The 18,552-nt window shown below is 37.8% G+C and overlaps 1 protein-coding gene across 1 annotated transcript; it reads right to left on the minus strand.

Annotated features, from left to right (window-relative positions):
- Positions 1–223: 223 nt before the first annotated feature.
- On the minus strand, positions 224–12,151 carry LOC107076939 (inter-alpha-trypsin inhibitor). The gene is made up of 6 exons (XM_015343470.2): positions 12,013–12,151; positions 7,452–7,640; positions 3,570–3,743; positions 2,931–2,993; positions 2,240–2,321; positions 224–1,354 (listed from the first exon to the last, which is right to left on the minus strand). The coding sequence occupies exons 1-6, from the start codon at positions 12,101–12,103 to the stop codon at positions 1,288–1,290; spliced, it is 666 nt and encodes a 221-aa protein (XP_015198956.2). The 5' UTR covers positions 12,104–12,151; the 3' UTR covers positions 224–1,287.
- Between the last annotated feature and the right edge of the window lie 6,401 nt (positions 12,152–18,552).

Genomic DNA, 18,552 nt, shown 5'->3' on the forward strand with positions numbered 1-18,552 from the left:
TTGAAATGTGTTTGAAAAGATATAACAACGAAGTCATATCAGTGCTTCACATGCTTCGGTGTTTCACTGTGGCGTTTGAGTGACACGGTTGAATTTAACGCCCAGAAAGGCTAGCTAGCACCCCTTAGACAGAGGAGGTACAATTGTCAGCTACCACAACACAATGGATGTGTACCTTGGGTGGACTTCAAGGTTATTCAACTGGAAAAAAGGAAGCCAAGACCGTTTTTCATCATTTTATTTTTATTCTACAAATGTTTTCTTACAAATCAAACCAGTAATAACAAATGTAAAAATATTTGAAATCCCAAAATGTGCTGTATGTCTCACATATACTGTACAGTTACGATGGATTTTCTTTTCTAAAATTCCAATCCACGTTTAACTGCAATAACCTTTTTTACTGTTAGTGGCTTCAACCAGAAGTGTTTTTTAATAAACCCCCCCCCCCCCAAATCATAATTTGATTACTTTATGCTAAATTAACGAAAGTTTACAAGAAATAAGATAAGATCACTTTATTGGCCATATACAATTTATTGCATTAGGAATTTGTCTTTTTCATGTACCCCAGCATTGTTCTCCATGAGACACACAGACAGAGAGAAGCTTGGGGTCAGAGCACAGGGTCAGCCATTGTACAGCACCCCTGGAGCAGCTGGGGTTAAGGGCCTTGCTCAGGGGCCCAATGGAGTAGGATTCCTCTGCCGGCCGCGGGATACGAACCAGCAACCTTCCAGCCACAGATCCTCAGCCACAGAGCCACCACTCCACCCTGAATGACAAATGAGCATCCTAATAGTAATAGAACAGAGGTCTAGCAGGGTTTAGAATGAAAATGTACACTTTAATAGATGTTTTCAGTAATTGCACTAAACATTGTAAATTATTTTAAAATGGTGCAGTGCTTTATTGCTTCGGGTTAAATGACTAGCAGATACCTTGTGATCAGTAGAAACTAAAATGCTCCTGCTGTTCAGCAGTTGACCTTAAAATAAGTGACGGGATGTGATGACCAGTCGTGGAGTGCTGTTGTTTAACAGTTTCTATTAAAATGTGCTTAATAAAAAAGTAGACAAATACGGCCTATTTGTGTCCTGTTGTAAATGACAGAAAAGTGTCCTATTTAGTTAACATCAACCATTATATTATTAAGACTAGCTTACTAATTAAATACATAAATCAAGCCATGAATTTTAATCTGTTTGAATATTGGCAACATTCTGCATTCTGCATTCCAACAAAGTGAAATATTTTCAATCTCTTAAACTTGTCGGCTGTGTAAGCCTATTTCATTTCTAGGTCTTCTTTAGCAGTTAAAGCTTCCCTGTGGGTCCCCTTTTTCTCTTCAGTCCTGCAACGAAACAGTGGAGAATGATGTCACATCCCAATTTTAGCTAGAAGCAAGATCAATCTTTTTCCTCATCTAAGTTGCTTAATTTTCCTATAAAAAGATATTTAAATTTCATGGTTAATAATCATAACTTCAAACAGTCATCTCGGTGTGTGTAGATTTACTGTATATTACATAAAACAGAATTTTCATCTGAGCCTTATTCCAGTTACGTTAGCGTTGCAGTTGAGCTACTACGGATAGTGTGCTGTAATGATGACAATGCACAGGTGTTGATCCTCATGAGATGGGCAACTTAGCATGGACCAATTAACCTATATTGGTCTGGGAGATGGGAAGAAAACAAGAGTATCTACTGTAGTTAAAATCCACTCAAACACAGGGAGAATATGAAAACTGTTTACAGAAAGGTGCCCAACTTTGGAATTCTCCCATATGGCTGTTATCCATTTACTGTATGTGTGTATAAGTACTATATTTACACTACAAATAACATATTATTCATCTACATCCAACAGTTCTGCAACAAATCAAATTTGTCAATGTCATTAAGGAAGATGGTAAATTAGTTGTTGCTTGTGGAGGCCCAGTTGTTAAAGAAGGATGCATTGTAGATAGAGTTTCTGTCATGGGATTTTGACCAGACTTTTCAAGTGGTGCAATCACAAACTTTGATTAACACCAGCTGTTTGACTGCTCATTTGAATTTCAAAACCGAGGAGTGAGCTATGATTGATCAGCTTAATTTTTGGAAAAGACTTGTCTTTTATCAACAGAAACGAAGACTTTGCTGCACGCTCCCTGATTTAAAAAAAACAGAAGCTTTCAGCTGTGCAGGGAGCGTCATACACCAGTTTATTCTACTGAAACTACTGAAACACTTACTTGCTTTGCTTTACAGCCAGAACAATGACAACTATCAGCAGTATTGCACCTAAAAGGCCCAGCACAATTCCTGCTATTAACCCTGCAAACACAAAAACAATCACTTCATGTATGACATGTATTTCTTTAGCAAATGCTACTATTGTTTAATGTAAACAATTTTATCCGAATACCCCTGAATCGCTTTATTTCACAAGACAAGTAAATCTGGTAAAGAGCGTATATAAAAAGGCAGCCAGATAGGTTTTACAAGTAATAAGTCAAATTTAGCAGATCATAATGATTGAGAGATTTCCTGAGGAAAGGAGACCTAAGTGTTTCTCATTAATCATTTCAAATATTCTTCGCCATAATGCAGCTGAAGAAGTAAGCAGTAAAAAGAGCAGGGGTGTCCAATTCTGGTCCAGGGGGACGGGTGGCTCTGCAGGGCGGGAGAAGAGTGGTGCCCTTAAACCAGTAAACCAACTGGTTTATCTTGTCAGGAGCTGAGCTGGAATGAAGATCCACAGACCAGCCTCTCAGGACACAGATTAGATACCCCCACTCTAGAGAAACTACACAACGGAGAGCCATTTGTGTGCATTACACAGTTAAAATACATTAACACAAGCAAACATTCAACAAGCAAGACATAGTTGTGTAAGTAATCCGACATGGAAAGGAGTTATGCAAGTAAGACAATCGTACTTACCTGTTTGTACACCATTGGTAATGGTCATTTCATCATCATCTTGGTCATTACCAAGTGTGCCATCTGTGATAAAAACCAAACTTAACTCTTGATTTTGTTTCTGGTACCCTCTTTTTGTCTAATATCAGTAAAACAACAGTTTGAAAAAAATCTGCTGCACCTTTACAGTGGGTAATGGCGATTTAATAATCTCTAAGCAATTTCACACCAGGTAGAGTGAAATTCATGTCATTTTCATTATTAGTACATTGTTGTCATTTCTAATCATGATTAACATTTTTTATTTACAAGATGTGGCTACTGAATTGTATGCTTAATGTATCCTTAATATAACAAATGTTCATACAGTTCCACAATCTAGACAGGATATTCCATTGTTTAGTTTGTACAACGAAATAAATTTTGTGTGATTTGAAGAGAGTCCCTTGTCTTCCCAACCCGGTTACGTAAAAATCAAGATGTGACAAATTAATTGTAGTACCAAACCACGATACAAGAAGCAACCAAAAACAATGTCATTCCAGTAAATAGGTACAAGTAATAGGTTTAGGCCATGCTGAAAAGCGAAGAAGGAAAACACCACGTTTCAGTTGTGGAGCCTTCTTGAGGTGTAGCCAAAACTGTAGCCAGAATACTCACCTATGTATCCTGCACAGGTGCTGTTGCATTGCTGCTGTGTAATAAACCGATTGCCATTGCCTCCACATCCAGTGAAATAAAAGGTCTTGCATTTCCTCTTGGCTGAATTGTAGTACCACAGTAAGTAATGGCCTTGGCAATACCCCTGCTCTCTCGACAACATACAGACAGCATCTGAACAGCAAAAATAAAATATGGAGATTACGATCATTTTGTACTTCATGATATCGATGATATCCAACAATTGCTCAGCAAATTACAAAAGGGTTTCTGCCACTTTTGGTAAACCTTGTTTGGTAAAGATTGTTAGTTCTTTTCTGACAATAGGTCAATGTATTGTGAATTTTAGGATGTATCTATACCCCTGCAATTCACTCCTGGTCCAGGAGAAAATCATGTTGTCTCGTTTCCATTCACTGGACTCCTAATGACTCAATTTATAGCAATATGTGATCTAATTTTTCATTATGACCAATATTTCCAGGTCTTTCGTCATGGAGGATTAAAAGGTATCCATAAAATGTGGTGGACTGAAGTTACCCAGGACCAGAATTGAATATCACTGATCCATACAGTCATTTCCTTCTGTTTTTTAACAAAGGACACAGATTTATGTAAGTTATACACAGTATGGTACATGATTTGACAATCATGGAACTTGGGTCTTACAATCTTGGACGATATGACATCGGCAAAAATATATACAGTATATTATACTGTATATTTACCTTCCCAGTTGCTTAATTATTGCAAAAATATTTTTAATATCACATCATGCATAAAAAAATGCCATCACCTTTGTGGAAGAAAGCACTGACAGCAATTTTTATGTGTGTGATGTTACTACAGTATATTTGAACCATCAACTGATCATCTTTCTGCATGTTTCTCTGACACTTCACGCTTTGTAAGATCTTTGTGCATGGGTTTGCCTGATATGAAATGATACCACAAGGTGGCAGAGTTCTCTGATACTACTAAGGACGTACAGTACTTAGTATTTTTTGTGTTTGCTTTTGTATTAGAAAGTCTACAAACCAGCTGTAATTTCATGGGCTCTAACAACATCTCATGAGATGAGCTCTCTAGAAAACAAATATTACAAATATCAAACAAATGTGTTTCATTAGTCCAACACAGTTCAGAGTTTCAGAAAAATTAAAACAAAAGGTGGAGTTGTAAAATTGTAATGGTAAATACAGAATTTGCACACAAATACACATGTAAAACAGGAAGATTTATGTGGTGTATAAATATTACCAAACGATCGATCAATCAATCAACATAGGACTTTTAGAAATTTTCAGATTTTAAAAATGCCTGTTTTTCTCCATAATTCATGGTATCTGGGGTATTCCATGAATTATGTGTCATTACCTGAGCAAAGGAAAAAATCTGCAGGGTGTGTGGGGATGGTAAGATTCAGACAAATGAGGAATATCTATTTTTTCTAATCACTGTATTGATATCATGGCCATAAGAAATAATACAACAGCCTCCTTACGTGATAAGTGCCAAAAACAGTTGTTAAATTATTGAAAAGGCAGTTGAAGTTCACTATCTGGACAGACAGGAGGTGGTGCTGACAGTGGCTATGAGCTCCACATCTCTGCCCAAGCTCTCCTGGCAGATTGAATCTGACAGAACCTCCGAACACCAGCTGACATCCCCTTGGCTGCTTCATATTGTGTGCAGCTTGTTGCTCCACTTCTTAACAAATCAGTCCATCATAACTGCACTTGTTAAATAGTAAGCTTCTCTGCTTCTTGCCTAGGCTTGTACATAATTTATTTTATCCTTGCGTCTTTCAGTCCCTAAGCCAGACAGGAATGATGTAAGACAAGAAAGATTCTGTCATCCAGCTAACAGGTTTAATGTTGACAAAGATTAGAAATGGCCTCCTGAATCTCGCCAGCAGTCCATCACCTCCTATGACGTTGTGAAACAAATTGATGTCAGATTTCTTTTGTCCTCAATCTCTTTTTGTCTCCTGAAAAAATACTCCTGAAAAAATACTAATGCCGTATTCCAGATACGGCAATGCGAATTGCTACTGTATCCAAAAGACTTGAAAAGTTGAGCAGCAAAACAAAAAAATTCATACTGATTTTACACTTTTGATGAGTGATTATATACTAAACACACAAATGGATGTGATATGGATGTTTGACATATAGTATCAATCGAGGTCCCATTTGCACCTGTAGAAGCTTGAAGATCACAGAACATTATTTTGTAGAATGTTTTAAAGAAGCCCTGCGATGACCATTCAATTTCAAATGCAGAACACATTGTGTAACCAGCTTTGGGAATTAAGTTAATTGTGAAATAAACATGCAGAATGAACTGTTTGCAGAATGAAATGTGGAATCCATACTTCAGGAGTACCATTGCCGAAAACAGCACATTTGGTTGCCAGTAGAAATGCAACAACATGTAGTTCTTTGTCACAGGCTTTTCTGAGAGAAACCACTGGAAGCACAGAATTAACAGTTTCTAAAATTAATACTGTAGTCGCCTTTTTTCTTCGTCTTTGTATATATCTGGCAGACAGAAAGGAGACAGATTGAACTATAAATGACAGTAATAAAAAAGTTACAGCTTTGTTCCACATGAACAAAAAGAAACAAAGATTGCTAAATCCAATCAGATTTTACTAAGGCTTAGACGATTATTTTACTAGAAATTAAAAAGACAATAAAGTAAATAAGTGAAAGCTGAGCTTAATGATTGATATTCCACAGATCATGAAGAGGTTCCAGCTGTTGCATGTTGTTGTTTCCTTTCGATACAACTTTTATTAATCAGAAAACAAAGACATCAAAGTGAAAATAGTTGCTTGAGGTATCGTTGCAAGAAACAAAAAAATGTTAACAAACAACGCAAAGACATTCATGTGAAAGATGATGTGCTGTGAGGAAGAATTTTGGCATTTACCTTTTTTAAGTGTACAAGATAGTAACTATCCTTTGATAATTAAAGGGATAAGCTACTTATTGTGCTCTGGTTTTCTGTTTTCTCTTGTGATGTAAACATTCATTTAACCAATCTTCTTCTGATCACACTGCAAAGCACATGTTTTATGGCCCCTATACATGTTCTGTCATTTCTCCCCACCTGTTAATTCCTGTTAAAGACACTCTTGTTCACTTGCTCTGATTGGCAGTGGGTATTAGTGCACCTTGTCTGGTGCCATATCTCTTGTTTAGTTGTGGTGGCTACAATTGTAAACATACACTGACAAGTAAGAATAACCTGTGACAGACTGTGACCCCCATCAATCAGGAAGAATAAAAAAGGTTCATTATAGTTACATCTGAAAGCACACTACAATTAACCAAATTTGCAACAGTGAACATCTTCAGAGTGCAGACAGATCACTGGAATAAAGCTGTTATTTTAACCACACTTTTTGAGTTGGTAGACTTCGATAAACTCCCAGAAAAAGCTCATGAGCACAGTGAGGGGCTGGGGCATCTAAACTAAGAGCCTCCTAATATACACATGATGTCCGGTGCAATGTCTCCAGTTTAGGTGTGGTGGTGGCAAAGGTGCTTTTAAAACTGACCTTGAAAAGACTTTGTTAGCTTAGCACTTTGCTAGTTAGCAGTTTAAACATCATGTGAACTATTTTTTATACTTGTGGATATACAGTAACAAGCAAGAACTCCCTGTGAACGAACTGTCTTGTAGATGTGAGCCCCATCGGTAATTGTGAAAAACAAAAAGCACATCTGGAAGTGCCTCACAATTAACCAAGATGGCAACAGCATCCAGCTTCAGAGTGCAGACAGATCACTTTTTACCACGCTTGTTGAGGTACAGAAGACTGCCTCTGGTAGAGCTCCCAGAAAGCTTGGTTGTAACGGGTTCTTTCCTTACCGCCAGTGGGGTAGAGTTTAGATGCCCGAGAGGAGCAGTTTTGCATGCACCACCTGTCAGTGATGAAGCGATTTCCATTTCCTCCGTGACCCTTGTACATGAAGGGGAGACATTTGTCGGAGGCCGAGTCGTAGTAAAGGCGGAAATGCAGATTTTCACCTGTTCCTTCATCCATAGTCAAATTACATTCTGTGAAATTGATAAAGAAAAGTGTTAGAAAGGGGTTTTGGACATGAGGTGTTCTATGTTTTCTAATAAAAAAGTAAAAGTAAAGGAAAGGGTTTATCATTAACTACCACATTGACCAAAGGAGATGGGAGAAAAAGAGTGAGGTCCTCTGGAATGTGCTGGAGTTTTCTGATGCATGACAGGATAGAGAACAATTCTCCTGTGGAAATTCCACTTTTCTTAGTGCATGGGTGTTGCTGGGAGAATATTTTATTGGTATTTCTAATCTGACATGACCTGCCGCCCCATTGTGTAGCTGGAAAGAGTAAAACTTTACAGCACTAGCTGTGTCATTGACCGTATTATGTCATTGACACACATCAAAATGAATAAAGCGTTCTCCCGTTTAAAAGGCTCCCCTTAGAAGTCAAGGCCCAAATTGCCAATAAGACAAACATCTTTAGTAGGTTCATTTCCTTAAGGTTTGTCAAAGGGCAATTTTTTTTCTCACCCTCTTACTGCATTGACCGTGGAAGGAATGTTTTCATGAGCTGTTCTCATGCTTGGAAAGATAGAGAACAATTCTCCTGAATACAAATACAGCTTTAATAACACAAGAGGTCCAATTATCATGTTTAGAGAAGAGGGATTTGGAATTCTGCTTGGTGTGTTCAGGTTCTCTATGGTTGACACTGTTTATTTGACTTCTAAATATTATACATTCACATTAAGAAAATCATTGAATTTTACAATGATGTAAGAAACTAGCCTCTTTGTTAATCATCAGTTAGGTGGTGAGTTTCAGTTAACTATGTCAACACAGCTCCTAGTTTTTATGACTGCTGTAAATAAGTCAACAATGATTTAGAATCCTGCAAGGGGAAAATGAGTCACTCCGCTCAAAGCTTGTACATCACGTGAAAGCACAATATGATTTAAATCAAACAGATGCATGAGCCATCCCATCAAAGAATTACTGTGTTTTTATCATTCCCTTCTTAAATGAAAATAGTGCAGATTACCACTGCTTTACCAGATTATCAATAGTGCAGTGAATTAGGTTCTGCTCATCTCAGTCTCAGTGAACAGTGAACAGTGATGCTCCATGAGGCTTCTTGCACCAGAACGTTGCTGGGTACAGTGTGATGCCTTTTGTTTCTGTCCTGGAGATGAAATGGTGAAGGGCCCTGTTTGTTGCAGCTAGAATACCAGTTAGGAAGTAAGTGCCTCAGTTACATATCTTTTATAGCTAGAAAACCCCCTTGTAGCAGGGCCATGTGACACCACTCCTAAACACAAAATAATTATTTTGCAGAGAGTGTCTTAATATTCCACTAAGAATTAAATCATTTCACCTATCCTCACTGTACTTAAAAAAAACAACAACAGTATACTAATATACTAATATGCTAAATACAAATGAAAGCAGTCTTATTGGATTGGATGAGCAAATTTCCCTTTTATAAATTACATTAATATCTTATTCATGTCAAAATGTTATCTGCTCTTAACTAATGCCTTATGAGAAGAGTTAATTGTCTTTAAGCCTAAGACAGAATAAACATGATATGTCTTAAACAGGAGCAGTTCATGTTTGTTAAGGACTCCCTTATTATAGATGACATTGGTTTTACACTGTTCTTAAATTCCCTAGTTTCAGGAAACCTTGCCGAGACTAATTTCTTGAGAGTAACTGTGAAAATAACAAACTGTCTTCCTTCTCTCATTACTGACTTACTAACATGCACACAAAGAAATAATTCTTCAAGTGAGGTGCAAGGGTTAAAACTAAGTGAAACATTTCTTACATGTGACAATACCATTATCCCCACTGTAATGCACCTTCAAACTACTTCCATATTCTAGAATACAGGTTGGTACCAAGGTGTTAGGATGGTGCAGTCAATAAGAGTTAAAAATAATATGGAGAGAACTGAAAAATAGAATAGTCAGTAATGAGTTTTCTTTCCTGTTGTTTAGTGCACTGAATTTGTATCTCACTAAATTCTACACTCTGCCTTGTATTTAACATTAAATGCTTTTTATACCTTTCATCTTGTTCTCCATAGGACTTTGTCATCATGCATTTTGGGATTCTTAAATTTGTGTTTGATTCAGACAGATCTTAGATTTTTCAGCCAAAGCATGTCAAGACTGTAGTCAAGGGATCAGAGAAGAGTCACAGTCTGGACTGAAAGGCCCGAACAGGAACATGTCAGCTGTTACTGGGCCTGGTGCCGCCCTGACACTGGACAGCTGTTGTCAGAACTGTGCGGTTTGACCACCTTGCATTTACCACTTCTCCACCTAAACATCATGCTGAGCAACGGCCGCCCACAAAGGACCAGTTTAAAAATAGCTCCGGAGAAAAGAGAGGGAAGCTGGCTACCTCCTGTGCTGACGCTGACATGATTGTACAGCTGCCAGATATCTCGGGGAAATGGGTGTTTTCAAACTATTATCTCAGCCTTCACTCCCAGAGATGAGACTCCTGCTCCTCACTAATTCTGAATGGGAGCAAGCAGCTCTGCTGAGGGGATATAAAGTCTGAATCCAGAGTTTTCACTGCTTCCAGCTGATTATCTGTTTTCAGCGGAAAGGGTTTCTTTAAATAAGGTCAAGAATTTGTAATACATCACACATACTCTATTACAACTTCTTGACCTTATTTTGAATGACTTTCTACATCTGGTTCATGAGATGTTCTGCATGACTTCTATCATTAGCCTCAAAATGCACAACTTTTATGGGTATCTCTTTAAAAGGGAGTGTGTACTGGCGTATAAAAGAAAAAAACAAAAAAGAGCTTATTTGATTATCAAAAAGGAACAGATTCTTTTTTTTTGTAACTAGAATTGATATTATACAGAAAACAATTGCTTCCATAAATTGTTTTTCCCAGATGTCATACAGTACCTTCTGTCAGTTAACACTTTGATATTTTTCTTTATAGTCCATCTGTCCATTTTCTAGCCACTTGATCAAATTCAGGGATGTGGGGGAGCCTATCCTGGCAAGCAACAGGCACTAAGCAGGGTACAACCTAGATAGGATGCCAGTCTATCGCAGGGCGGACACAAACACACTCAATTACACCAGGGCCAATTTTCCTGGGAGCCCATTAACCCACCAGTATGTTTGGACAGTGGAGGAAACTGGATCACCCAGAGGAAACCCGCGCAACACTGGAAGAACATACAAACTCCATGCAGATAGTACCCCAGGTCGGGAATTGTACCCAGGGTTCCCAGCATTGCTAACCATGACACCACTTGTGTCATAATGTCATGTAATATCTGAATTCATCTCTTTGACAAAATAGATTCGTTTAACAAATATGTTTAGATTTTTAAACTCAGTACATGCACTACATTTTTAGTTGGATGCCTAATAGGAATTTTACAAATTCCATATACTCATAGGCATTAAAACCTTAACTAACGCAATTGGTTTCAATACTGATTTGTTGCTTTTTTTCCCAAGCTGTGGATTGCTGGCCAACCATAACTGAAATTTGATACTAGTTACCACTGAAACCTGATCTATGCTGCTGTAAGAGATAATTGGCCATCATAAAAATTTTAAATAAGGACCTTTGTCCCGAGCACTATTCAAAGCTGCTTGTAAGTTTCATGTTTAGAGAGGCAGCCAATAATGTCCCCACTCCCATTTCAGCAAATACTGAAGCAGACTGAGAAAATGAAAACGGTTAAAAATGATTTCATTGACATCCTGTTTATCTGACTGTTTAATTCTTTCCCCATCCCCTCAGAAACTAGTCCCGAGTCATCTGGGAGTGAATTCAACCTTGTTGCCTCCACCTGTCTACAGCGGATACTTGACTGGCAGAATGTGAAACGTGAAACACCTGCAGCGAATAAAATCAATAAAGATTCTTCCAACTTGCTTCAACAATTTGTAATATCTCTCTCAAATCACCTAATCCAAGAAAGACAGGTTCTATGCGATTAAAGTGAACCATAATGTCCTCCTGTATTAATAAATTCGGCAGCTGATTCATTAAATAGCAATTTATGTCTCCCACATTTTAGAACAATTTTATAGCATAACGGCAACCCATTAAAAAACTTTTTTACATTTTAGTATTTATTATAGTGGAAAGGTCAAATAAGAGTAGCCAGCCTAAATCCAAAGTAATTTCAAATTACTAAAAATAAAAACATATCATATTCTGTTATGCTATTTTTGTTAGCCAAGGCTATGTTCTTGAAACCTTGACTACAACACTGGGGATAGGACTTCCAAAGGAACGTGAATAATCTGAAAAATTGTTCAACGACGGATATCGTTATGAAGTGGCTCAAGGGCGCCTAGTTCTTCTAGACTTTACAGACTATTTTTTTTAAAAATAAACAAAAAGAAACAAACTCACCTGGTTTTGTATTCTGTAAAAGTCGATCAGCATCCACAGAAAAATGTAATGTAGTTAAAACTACGAGAAAAATTGCAAGAAAACTTCTCATTGTGATCTAATGCCGGAAAACGTCCGTCTCCTTGAAAGTTGGGTTACAATTGTGAGGCAATAACCTTTCTACAGTGGACTGATAAGAACTGATGATCCTATTTGTCAGTTTAGGGCTGTACTGTAATTAATTCATTTTTTTTTTCCTGTTATACATGTAAAAGACGGTAACTGGCAAATTACCACTGTCTACCATGGTCCATCAGATATCAAACCATATCTAATAATGTACACTTACAGTAGTGTACATTAATACCAGACCATAGGCATTAATGTACAGTATTTGTAAGCGTAATTTATTATATATTGGGTTTTGTGCTGTAAAATGATAAATGTAATTTGTAAAGAAAAGTTCAAGCCAGACAAAAACTCTTAGACCTCAGAAGGTTTAGCAGCTCCGACATCTGCGTTGCTTGGATACACAAATATTCCCACTTGCCTTCTGAAGGCGACAGGGTGGCATGCTGGTTGACCTTGCTAGCTCACTGCTCTTGAATCCTGGGTTCTGGAGTATTTCTTCTGATTGCAGTTGCATGTATTTAATTAAATTCATTTTCATATCATTTTGAGCCTCCTGTCCAATGCATCGTGAAAACAAAAGAGCAAATGAATATTAATGAATATAATTTGTAGCAGCTGCAATGTCTCACAGCACACCACAAACCTGAGATACGTTTTTGGAAGGTATCTAGCTATTACCTATTAGTTTACATCAAAGTAAAACATTTTGAATAGTGAAAAGTAGTGTTTCATTTCTTAAATGTTATTATCTAAATAAGATAGAGTTATTTCTATTATGCTTTTAAAAGGCTTTGGAAAGAGGCATAGGAAACTAGTTTTAATTAAGTAACCATTCTATAAATTATCAAATTGTGCAAGCTGTTATTATGAGGTTACACCACATGGTGGCAGACATTCTCAGTACTCTTGAAGTATTAGTAGATATTTCTTTTTTAATTAAAAGTAAATAGTTAATATGTATATAATCTGAGATGAAGGAAATATCTGCATTTTATGAAACCTAAAACTTTATAATTAACACATGAAGCCTGGACGTTTTTACAGTTATAATATTTGTTATGGATAGGGATTATGCACTAGACATAAAAACAAAATGCAAATATAAACACTACATAACATGAAACAATCAATGCACCAAAATAAGTGGCCAAAATAAGTGGCTACAGGTAACAGCTTTGAAATTAAAGCTTTTTTCCAGGTATCAATCTTCCATCCTGTTTATAAAGTTTGCTTCAATTAGCATTAAAAAGCTAATTGGAAGCTAAAAGCCATAGGATTTCCTTATCGCTTCATCACTGATGTGAAGCTGGCTGTACGAAGTACTATAAAAGCTTCAGTGCTCAGTGAACACAAAGATAAAAAAGATTTTGAAAGCTTTTTTATAGGAAGTTGAGATGCAATATCTGCACAGACAGGACATGGAGCGTGCAATGACATTCAGCTGCGTCCAGACAGATTCAATATTGACAGAAGCCAGTAACTATCTGATAAACTCATGACAAACTATTGTGTGTGGATTACACACAGGGATAGAGACTTGTAACGACCTGCGCCACTTCTTAAAGAGTCATCCTTCATAACAGCTCTAGGTAATTGGCAAATGTCTCTTCTTCCTACCCTACCTTGCAGTTGATTTTAGTCTCACAAATTTTTACCAATGCCTGGGTCAGACAGGAATGATGTAAGACAAGAAACATTATGTCAAGTGGTGTAAAAAAGTAGCTGATTTGTCTGTTGTCTGGTTAAATGCTGACAAAGACTGTAAATGGCCTTCTGACCTCTCACCCACTACTCCATTATGAAAAGGAGGAGGGGTAATGTGGTCAATTTCCTTTATTCTGAAGCCTGGTGGTTATCGAACCCTTTTTGCCTCATGGAAAAGAAAATGACTATGGAGGAGTTAATTACTGATTTGAGGGATGGGACAGCACCACTGTTCTCCAATGGAAAACAATGATGGAATTTTCTCGGCAAGTAGTCAGATTTTTCCACATAGATCCTCATTTTTAATCCTGTACAAAGTAATTCCACATAGTCAATGTTGATTAACATGAGTGTGTTGAGTGCTGCTACATCAGGGCAACTACAGGGGTGTGATAATCAGACACAATTTAATTGCAATTACAATTTAGTTTCAATTAATAGACAGACTTTTATAGTCTTCATAGTCTTTTAAGAAATGGATGCTGCTCAATTTAACAGAATGCACAGTTTTAGGCGGTAACTGAAACTTAGCCTTGCATACAGACACCTGAGACATCTAACAGAGGTGTCATTTTCACCAGTGGAAGCACAGAGAATGTTTTAAGATGCTCTGCTGTGGATGTTTGTTTTTAAAACGTTCCATTTTCAAACTAGAGATGTGAAGCAAAAAAAAGGCAGTAAATAGACTAAAAAAAGACGAGCTACTCTTCTTTTCTTTCAAAAGACATGTAATTTAATCTCCATACTTTGGGGGCCCCAGTGTAGCCGGCAGCACACATGATCACCAGTGGAGACATGACAACATGTTAGCTCTGTGTCACTGGCTTTTCTGAGAGAAACCACTGGAAACCCAGCATTACAAGCTGCTAAAATTAATAGCCCTGTCTCTCTTCTTCCTTCTTTCTTTATCCCTGTGTATTTCTATTATGTCTGTCTCTGACAGACAGAAAAGGAATGGCTTATATACTCTGATAAGAAAAAAAAGATCTTTCTGTTCCAAACAGAAACTAACATTGTAGGAGCCAAGATTGTACTAAAAGAAATAAAAGAATAATGAAGTAAGAGACCTGCCTGATGAGTGAAGTCCCACAGATGATGAAGGTATTCGAGCTGTGTTCGAGTCAGTGAGTTGTTTCCTTATACTGTCCATACAGTTTTCTCTGACATAAAAACATGGATGACTCAAAATGTCCTTCATCTAAACTGTGACAAGACCTAAGTCTGGAAATGAAATTATTATTATTGGCACCCCCATCATCTTTGTAAAGCCAATGCAGTAACTATCTGAGGATAGACCTGTACTTGAGCTTCAGTCATAATTGAAAAACCTGTGAGTGATATTTGATTCAGGCTTGACTTTCGACGTGTGCAACACATTGTCAAAACATCATTCGTTCACCTCAGAAATGATCAGTTACTTATCGGTAACTGTTGCTGAAAAGCTGATGAACACATTTGTCTTCTCCCGCATTGACTACTGTAATGCTCTACTCGTTGGGGTTCTAAATCTACATTGAACAAACAAATTTCTCCTGTCCTGGAGTCCTTGCGTTGGCTTTCTGTCAGATTTTGTGTCGACTTCAAAATCCTCATGCTCACCTATAAGGCTCTGCATGGCTTTGGACCTCAGTACCTGTCTGAGTGACTATCAGGTGGGGAGCTGCGTCAACATGCGTAGGCTGCGAAGGAACAAGTAACAGGTTTATTCCATGCTGAAAGAGTAGAAAGAAAACACAATGTTTCAGTCGTGGAGCCTTCTTCAGGTGTGGCCTTCTTGACACCTAATGGAGGCTCCACGGCTGAAACGTTGTGTTTACTTTCTTCTCTTTTCAGCATGGTGTGAGCTACTATCGTCCTACTCCCCACCTCGCAACCTTCGCTCTTCTAGCTCTGGACTCCTATCTGTCCCCCAAACCCGTCTACACTCTAGGGGTGACAGGGCCTTCTCCTGTTATACCCCAGAGCTCGGGAACTCTCTCCCCAAGGATATCAGAGAGTCACCTTCCCTAAACTCTTACAAAATTAGATTCAAAACCTTCTTCTTTAGAAGAGCTTTTACTTAACTGGTTCTGTTCTTTACCGCTCTGCTCCTACCATATTCAGTACCCCCATCTACTGTCTCCTCTCATTGTGTATATCTTGTGCATTTTTTCTTTTCATTTGTTGTTGTCATTCTGTAAAGTGCTTTCAGAAGGCATCTTTAAAGGCGCTATATAAAATAAAGTTTATTAGTTTTCAGTAATCAGAAAACCAAGACATCAAAGTGAAAACAGCTGCAGGAGGTATCATAGCAAGGAGCAAAATCAAAATGTCTAATAAAAAAGTAAAAGTAAAGGAAAGGGTTTATCATTAACTACCACATTGACCAAAGGAGATGGGAGAAAAAGAGTGAGGTCCTCTGGAATGTGCTTGAGTTTTCTGATGCATGACAGGATAGAGAAAAATTCTCCTGTGGAAATTCCACTTTTCTTAGTGCATGGGTGTTGCTGGGAGAATATTTTATTGGTATTTCTAATCTGCCGCCCCATTATGTAGCTGGAAAGAGTAAAACTTTACAGCACTAGCTGTGTCATTGACCATATTATGTCATTGACACACATCAAAATGAATAAAGCGTTCTCCCGTTTAAAAGGCCCTTAGAAGTCAATGCCCAAATTGCCAATAAGACAAACATCTTTAGTAGGTTCATTTCCTTAAGGTCTGTCAACGGGCATTTTTTTTTCTCACCCTCAGTCAGCTTTTTCCAGACATAAAGTAAAGGAGCAGTGTGTAATGTATGCACACTGAGAGGTGAATTTCCTGCCACCTGAGTTTCAATAATCTGGGATTCTTTCATACTGTGTATCTGTTCGAGCTGAAGGGTAATCTTTCTATGTTTCGATGTACACAGCTGCCTTACTTGGAACATATTTAATCCCAGAATGGTTTCCAAATATATAATTTCTGTTAGTCTCATAAGCTTTTATCTGGTTTTAAAGTTTTACTTTATTGGTTCGCCGTTTACCACAGAGTAAAACCCCAGCCCAGTGGATCTCACAGCCTTGACCGAAGGAGATGAAATAAAAGGCAAGGCCCTTTGGAAGGTACTCTAAGGCTAGACAGGATAAAGAATACCTACCCTAATTATAAATACTGTTTATAGACTGAAAAAGGTTTAATTACACCATTTAGGAAACATTAAGAGTCCTTTAAATTCTGCCTTTTTATATGGCTTACTTATTGCTCACTTTTCACATTTTTTATCAGCAAAAAAACAAAAAAACTCCAATAAAAATATCAGAGCTTCAGAGATGGCAAAAATGCTTTTAAGCATTCTTTTAAGTAAAGCATTATGTCCTTCTAATATTACATGGAGAGAGTCAAGGACTATAAGCTTGCTCATATTTTGGCAAAAGAGATACTGAATTGATACCTGAAGCTTAAACGCTGTAGAGATTGCAGGAAACAGCTGGAATCCTTGTTGCCAGATGAAAGCCTACTTTTCCAGGTGTTTGGTAGAATGGTGGGCTCTACCCTCCATCTGGGTCTAGAGACACCACATCTTCATCACATAACCCTTCCCAGGAAGCTGATAATGACCTATTAATATTATCACCACAAATAAGGTTCTTCCCCTTTCCTTCTTTTCATGTTCTGAAGTCGAAATTTGTAGTGACTGTGTGAAAAAGCTGTGCTTCTGAAAAAAGCTATCAAGGTTTCTGTTCGTGTCTTTTGGGACTACACAATGGACAATCTGAGCAGCAATGCCACTTGCCAGGTATTGGACTACAATGACATATAAATTAATAAAATGTAACAAAAAGACCATCCAAATTAAAACATGGGTTCATTCTGAACCATGTTTCAAAATGTCACGCACCAGCAATGCATGTCTTATGAAAAAGAGATGATTACGTTTCTCCAGGATGTCGAAAACATCACATTGCAAGCAGTGTGTCAGAGTTAGGTGTGGCTAAGGTGTGGCTAAGGTGTGGCTCAGACTGACTCAGCTCTTGCCAGGCACATTCATATTCTAAGTGGCATTGGGTTTATGCTGCGCTTTTACATTTGTCCTTTTTCAGGAATAAAACTCCTAGAACAAAACGTACTTCAGCTTTTCAGTCAAATACTAATAATGACAAAACAAGCAGAAGAAATATAAAGGGATAGCGTGCTGAATACTTTGGTTTTAACTGGCCTGGCTGAGGAAGTGAGGCTGGCCCTGTCAGCTGAATCAATGTTGGGGTGGAGGCAGAGGTGCTGGAAAAGATGCACTCAGTGCTGTGGTCAGCAGGGGAGCTGTTATGTGCAGGGAGCCTGAGGTGCAAACGTCTGTTAAATAACACCACGGATTAATATGAAGTACCAAGCTATCTGCTCATTATTAGTAAGCAATATTTCTTCCATGCAATGGCTAGGTTAAGAGCAAGTGTATCCTAGAATTAACAATTTGGCCACCCTGTGCTTTCCTCTTCCCTTTCTACACATTGCGTTGAGCAACAGCTGTAAACAAAAAACAGTTGTAATGTACAGTTCAAGAAAAGGTTTGAGAACCCTTTGGAATTACCTGGATTTCTGCATTAATTACTCATATAAATGTGGTCTGATCCTCACCTAAGTCACCATAATAGATAAACACAATCTGCTTAAACTAATAACACACAAACAAGTGTACTTCTTCTTGACAGTACTGAGCACATCGTTTAAACATTCACAGTCTAGGTTTGAAAAAGTATGTGAACCTCT

This window comes from Lepisosteus oculatus, chromosome 5 (assembly GCF_040954835.1).
Source record: "Lepisosteus oculatus isolate fLepOcu1 chromosome 5, fLepOcu1.hap2, whole genome shotgun sequence".
In the NCBI taxonomy this organism is placed as follows: domain Eukaryota; kingdom Metazoa; phylum Chordata; class Actinopteri; order Semionotiformes; family Lepisosteidae; genus Lepisosteus; species Lepisosteus oculatus.

Bases quoted from the DNA above. Each gene is read 5' to 3' on its own strand.
- LOC107076939 (XM_015343470.2), bottom strand. From the start codon at position 12,103: ATGAGAAGTTTTCTTGCAATTTTTCTCGTAGTTTTAACTACATTACAT. The intron at 3,744-7,451 runs GTAAGGAAAGAA...TTTGCTGTTCAG, and splicing joins TAAACTCTACCCCACTGGCG to ATGCTGTCTGTATGTTGTCG. The intron at 2,994-3,569 runs GTGAGTATTCTG...TTTTTATCACAG, and splicing joins CACCTGTGCAGGATACATAG to ATGGCACACTTGGTAATGAC.